Raw genomic sequence first — 6,848 nt, 5'->3', positions numbered from 1 at the left:
TTTTTAACAACTCCCATTGTTCCCTGGTCCCAGTAGTAATCAACCTAGGTCTTTTCCTGAGCCCTGTCCAATGGTTTTCCCCAAAGATATGCTTTCTTCCTCCAGGGTACTGTCTGAACCTGGTAGCACACATGAAGTAGAAGAGGGCCTCGAAAGCTGAAGCTACACCTGAGGGCTCCAAGAGGATGTAGGACCTGAAGCTCCATTCTGGGCTGGAGAAAGGTAAGAGGATAGAGTTTGCTTACCTCACATAAGTCAGCTGTAAGAGGGATCCAGCAACATCTGCTGGGGGTAAGAAATAATAATCTAGTGACACACTTGATGGGTAAGTCTAGAGAATGAGGAGGACCTGGGAAGTACTTACTGTAGGGGGACCTGACACTGAAACAAATCTTTTAAGTTAGTTATGAAAATAGCCATGCATATAAAGCGAGTTCTGCAATTTAAAGAATTAAAAAGATGTGAAAAATCACTACAAAACTGTCCATAAAATTTCATAATTACCTGCTAATACTTTAAGTTGGTAAATATTTCTTGGTACACATTGTTTCTTAATTTTTTGTTTTTATTTTATTTTATTTGTTTTTTTGGTACACATTTTTAAATCACCTACTAAATCAGAGTTACTGTTACTCATATGGGCCTATCATGTTATTAAAGTCATAATCTGGTTAGCAGTTAAGTGATAAGGGCTATAATGAAGGTGTCTATAGCTTGTTACTGGGACTCAGAGAAATGAAGAATTCTGTATGGGAGAAATGAGAAATGGAACTGGGTAGAAGGTGATATCTAAATGTTTCTAGGATGTCAAGGTAGTGAGATGCACTAAAGAAACAGGAATTATTATTGAAGTTATGGAAGTAACATTGATTTAAAAGGTATGTGGAGGTGATACTTTGCAGCCTCATGAACTGCTAAGAGGGAACTGTGCGCACACTGTATTTATGTTTTTCAATCCTAATTCCACCTTCAGGCACCTCCAAGAGTTTGAGTTTTAAGCTATGAGTGCTAGACAGTCACTAAAAATGACAACAAAACAGAAACATTACAGTGGAAGCACGGGGAAGGAAGCATGGGAAGTGAGTGATCTACAGTGGGGATCAGATTGTAACAGTCAGGTGAGAGAGGACGTGAGGATTGAGATGGAACAGTGGGGCCTGCTCCATTTAACCTTTCTCTCTCCCTTCATTTGTCTTTCCAGTTAAAACTATCCCCGCCAACAGCAATATTTTCATTTCCCCCTCCTTAGCCTATACTATTACCTCATTTCTCTTCCTTGTGATTTTCCTTTACTTCAGTTTCTTTCCTTTTCTTCTTGCCTTAGATTTGGTAACAACTAATATTGCTGAGAGAGGCCCCTCCAAACAGTATCCAGCATCGATTTCTTAACTGAGTGAATCTCTCTCCCCACCTTCCTATTGCCCATATGTACGTATTGTGGAGCCCCACACCACAAACAAGCAAGACCTGCATTGGGGAAGTGGGCAGAAACTGTAACCAGAGGTTCCTCTGCAAGGTTTTGCACATCCTATAACTACTTAATCATCCTGGACCTCTTAAGTACTAACTGTGCTTGGCATAAATAGATTGTGAAATCAAGACCTATGTCTAGAATCCCACAATTGAATTGAGGAGGAAAAATGGACAGTTTGATGGACAGTTTACTTTTATGATGCCAGCATTTCCTCTAGAACATTGCTACTTTCTGCATATTGTCTCTAATAGAAAAGAAAATTCTATGAACTCTTTAGTGTATTTAGTGTTCTACAAAAATGTAAAGGAGTTTTTGGAAGCAGAAAGATGCCTTTGGACTTTGAGTTATCACAGATGAGTGTGATTACTGTTTATTATTCCAGACATTGTTCTAGGAAGTTTATGTGTGTTGCTTCACCTAAGTGCACAGAAAATTCTGTGAAGGAATTCTTTTTATTGTTACCGACAGAAGTAAAAGTTGAGATCCCCATAAAATCAGCAGGTTAAACATGAGCAAATCTCGAAGAAACAGAAGCCCTAAAACTGACTTCAGACCTGTGGGACTTTTGTCTTCCTATCACAATATTAGTCTTTGGAAGGAAGATTGAATGAATGTAGTTCTGGAGGGTGCTCAGCTACCTCATGAATGTGTATTCCAGCATCTACTTGTGAACTCTTCAAAGACAAGGCAGTGCCTGCTATCATGGTCCACCTTTAACGATGTTTAACGATGTTTAGCAATTGGACCTGAAGAGCTTCATCTGGGCCCCTCGGCACTAACAGGCACATAAAGCCTCCTTGCCTGCAATTCGTTTTCTCTATGTCTATGGAGAAGACCCCATGGAACCAGGGAATGTCACGCAGCTGTCAGAGTTTGTCTTCCTAGGACTCTCACAGACTCAGGAACTCCAGCTTTTCCTGTTTCTGCTGTTCTTGTCCATCTACGTCACCACTGTGGTGGGAAATCTCCTCATCATAGTCACAGTGACCTCAGACTCCAGGCTCCACACACCCATGTACTTTCTGCTCCAAAACTTAGCTGTCATAGACCTCTGTTTCTCCTCAGTCACTGCCCCCAGAATGCTGGTGGACTTCCTGTCTGAGAAGAAGACCATCTCCTTCAGGGGCTGCATGGCCCAGCTCTTCTTCTTCCACTTCCTGGGAGGGGCCATGGTCTTCTTCCTCTCAGTGATGGCCTATGACCGCCTTGTTGCCATCTCCTGGCCCCTCCACTACGTCACCATCATGAACACTCGGCTCTGTATGGCACTCATGGTGATGGCATGGTTAGGGGGCTTTGTCCACTCCATTATTCAGCTGTCTCTAATGCTTCCATTACCCTTTTGTGGGCCAAATATCCTGGACAACTTCTACTGTGATATCCCTCAAGTGCTGAGGCTTGCCTGCATGGATACTTCCCTCTTAGAGCTCCTCATGATCTTCAACAGTGGGATGCTGGATGTTATTTGGTTCTTTCTCCTTCTCGTCTCCTACTTGGTCATCCTGGTGATGCTGAGGTCCCACCCTGGGGAAACAAGGAGGAAGGCAACTTTCACCTGCACCACCCACATCATTGTGGTGTCTATGGTCTTTGTCCCAAGCATCTACCTCTATGCTCGACCCTTCACCCCATTCTCCATGGACAAGGCAGTGTCCATCAGTCACACAGTCATGACCCCCATGCTCAACCCCATGATATACACCCTGAGAAACCAGGAGATGCAGGCAGCAGTGAAGAGATTAGCAATGGGTAGACTGGTTTGTAAAAGAGAGTGATTGTCAGTAGATGTGTTTTCTTTGGCTTGTTCGCCCTTTGCATATTGCATAGACAGCTACTACATGTACTCTACTCATAGTTTATAACTGTGTTGGGAGAACCATTTGCATAATGGGTGGATTTTGAAACTAAGAAACACTCAGTATTTTTAGGTGAAAGGAAAGAGTCTTTTGTGACTAAGGTGGGTGAGAAAGAATTCTAACACACCTGAAACTAAGACAAATATTTACTTCTTCCTGGAGAACTCTACTCCACTTCATTTATTTCTTACTGATGGATAAACAATTTTCTTTGATGATGACCTCAATTCCTCTAGAGCATTTCAACTTTCTGTATATTTCCTCTCCCCTTGGCATTTCCTTTCAGCCTGAGTCTAGAGTGTTAAAGAGAACTCAAGATTTGTAGTCTTGGTTCTTAATTGGGAGCTATGTCTTTTCATTTGTCCATTTGGTGGACTTGAATGAGCCACTTAACATCCCTTGGTTGCATAGCTTTTTCTTCTCTCCACACACGTATTAAAAAACAATGCCAATTACAATAATACCATAAAGTTTCTGTAAGATCCAAGTTTTTAAATATGTGGGAAAGTATTTTAAAAAACATAGAACCTATGTAAGGATTGTTATTTCCCTTGACATTTACTTTGCTATCAAAATTTTGGAAGTAAGGCAGATTTTCATTCCCATGTCAAGGCAGGTGGCATGGGGAGGGTGGAGGCTGAACTCCTGAAGGCCATGAAACATGTCAGAGGTTGAAGCTAACTCACAGATAGTGAGTACAGATTCAGGGCCATGTGTTGGAGTCTATTTCCCACTTTCCCCTTACCCATCTGTGTTTTCAGACTCAAGACTTCTTGCAAACAAGAATCAAAAGATCCATTGATTTGATATCTCTCTCTCTCTCTCTCTCTCTCTCTCTCTCTGAAAGATGGCAAATTTCCTCTGGCAGGTGTTTTCCTGCATACAAATGACCTCCATTTTTATGAAGACTGTCAGAGGAACCCAGAGCCATTGGCAGATCTCAGACACAAACAGAGGACAAACAGACTCTTGGGTCCTTAATGTTTTACTCTTTAAATATAAGATTGGTGTTCTCCTGGGATAGTCAGGGACTTAAAAATTGATTTTGCAAAAAGCAAAAACAAAAACAAAAGAACAGTGATGCTCACTTGGGCCTGCAGATGCCCTATAGGTAACTAAAAGGAGAATACACTTTCATGTTCATTTTGTATTTGCCTTTCTTTTCTATTTTTAAAATATTTTATTTAAAGAAAGACTAAACAAAACAAAAAATAGGTAGAAATTATACATATACTCAGAGAAAAAGTAAACAATAATAAATCACTGGTTGATGTTTACATATTGTCATTTTACAAATAGTTGCTCAAGATACAAAAATGGAACATGTAAAGTGAGAATTCAAACAGTGACACAGCAAAGAGTTCTGTTCAACTGTCCAACAAAAACTTAATAACATGGTTGTCAATCCTACACACTTAAACATAAATACAGTTATCCATATCTTTCTTTATGCTTAGATTAAACAAACTAAAGCAGGTTAAAATCACTCTGAACAAAGAATAATAATATTGCTGGATTTCACATCATGACACTCCATGATCAGCACTGGGTACTGTAGTGTCTTTTTGTTAAAAAATTTGATTTAAAGAAAGACTAAACAAAACAAAATGGGTAGAAATAATACATAATTGCAAAGAAAAGAATAAACAGTATGAAATCACTATTGATGATTACAGATTGTCTTTTTACAAATAGTTATTCAAAATATTAAAGTGGAACATATAAAATGGGGATTCAAACAGTAAGACTGTAACCAATTCTGTTCAACTATCCAACAAAAACTTGGAAATATGGTTATCAATCCTATACACTTAAACATACATGCAGTTATCCATATCTTCAATTATATTGAGATTGAATAAACCCAAGCAGGCTAATATCACTCTGAACAAAGAATAATACTATTTCTGGGTTTCACATTATGACACTCTAAGATCAGCACTGGGTATTTTAGGGTCTCTTTTTCTTCAAAGTATCTGTTCATTTCATCATGTATCATAAGATCAGTTCTCATAAACTGTTTATAGATTCTACACATATGTAAGTCTTAAGATGCATTTCTATCTTTTATGTATTAGAGGGAGAAACAAAACAAAGCAAGGCAAAACAAAACATATTCCTATAAACACATGAAATGAAATAAACATGTAAGACTGTTGTACAAAGAGTTCTACCATGGTTCCTGTGTTGTCTCTTGTTATCTGAATAGAATTGGCTGTATCATCAGACATAGTATAATTGAATATATCAGTACATAACAGTATTAATAAAAACACAACTTTGTATATAGTATAGAACTTCAAAAACTGGCAGTTATCAAACCAGAACGTGTATCGTAGAATCTTGTCATCTTCAGTGTAGTTGCCCATACTCTCAGACTTGTTACTGTCAATCATATGAGTTTTGAATAGAATCTTGTCTGCCTCATTTATGTTATGCTCTTGTTTTGCCATCAGTTGTCTGCTTATCTTCTTCATTCTATTTTCTGCTCCATTAATTGAGGCCTCTCTGCCACTGTTCCTGGAATCCTAGTACTTTTCTCTCTCTCTAGAATGCCCTGGAGTATTCTCTGGAGAGTTGGATTGGTGGTTGTGATTTCCCAAGTTCCTCTTTGTCTTGGAAGCATCTTGTTTCTCCATTAGTTTCTAGAGACAGTTTAGCAGGGATGGAGGTTATTTTCTTTCAGAGCTTGGAATATTTCACTCCAGGCTCTTCTTGACTTGATGGTTTTTGTCGAGAAGTCTGCCATTATTCTGATGGGCCTTCCTCTGTAGGTTATCTGTTTCTTGTCTCTAACAGTTTTTAATATTCTGTTCTTATATTGAATTTCTGGGATCTTGATTATTATATGCCTGGGTGTAGCTCTGTTTTGGTTGTAGGTGGCTGGAGTTCTGCATGCCTCATATATCAGAATATCATTTCCTTTTCCTATGTTTGGGAAGTTTTCCTTAATTATTTCTGTGAATAACTTTTGTAGTTCCTGTGTTTGTACCCCAGCTTCTTCATTCACATTCTTTATTCTCAAGTTATAGATCCTTTTGTCATCTTCTAGCTTTTGTATTGCTACTGCTTGTTTCCTTATTTTTAAAAAGGTTTCCTTTTCATACTCCCACATTGCAAAACTGTCCTCCAGTTTGAATAATCTATCCTTTGTTTCTTTCAAGCTGATTTGCCATCTTTCCATGGAGTTTTTAATTTCCTGGTGATCTCTTTGAGTCTGCTTCATGATTCTATATTTGTTTATATCCTTCATCAAATGGTTCTCTCCTTTGTTTGAATTCCTCCCTTCTTCCGTCTGTGTCTGCTTGAGGGGTGCTTAGTATCTCTTTTATTAATCTTCTTATATCTTGCTTTATTTGGCTAAATATTTCACTTTTGAACACATCTATGAGGCCTCAAATATATCTCGTTATGTCCACTGGTGCTGTGTCTGATATTGCATGTTTTCTGTTCTCATTCTCCTTTGTATTTACCGGTCCTGGGTCAGTGTTCTCAGGGTTGGGGCCTGGGGACTTTTT

General features: G+C 38.8%; 1 protein-coding gene across 1 annotated transcript; it reads left to right on the top strand.

The window, feature by feature from the left end:
• The first annotated feature begins 2,313 nt into the window (after positions 1-2,313).
• On the top strand, positions 2,314-3,249 carry LOC100720692 (olfactory receptor 4D2-like). The gene has a single exon (XM_003466815.2). The coding sequence runs from the start codon at positions 2,314-2,316 to the stop codon at positions 3,247-3,249; it is 936 nt and encodes a 311-aa protein (XP_003466863.2).
• The last annotated feature ends 3,599 nt before the right edge of the window (positions 3,250-6,848 follow it).

Source organism: Cavia porcellus, unplaced genomic scaffold, assembly GCF_034190915.1.
Source record: "Cavia porcellus strain 051 isolate PalLab524CR breed Dunkin Hartley unplaced genomic scaffold, mCavPor4.1 scaffold_6, whole genome shotgun sequence".
Lineage (NCBI taxonomy): Eukaryota > Metazoa > Chordata > Mammalia > Rodentia > Caviidae > Cavia > Cavia porcellus.
Note: the sequence above shows the minus strand (reverse complement) of the source record. Positions and strands in the feature narration are given on the sequence as shown.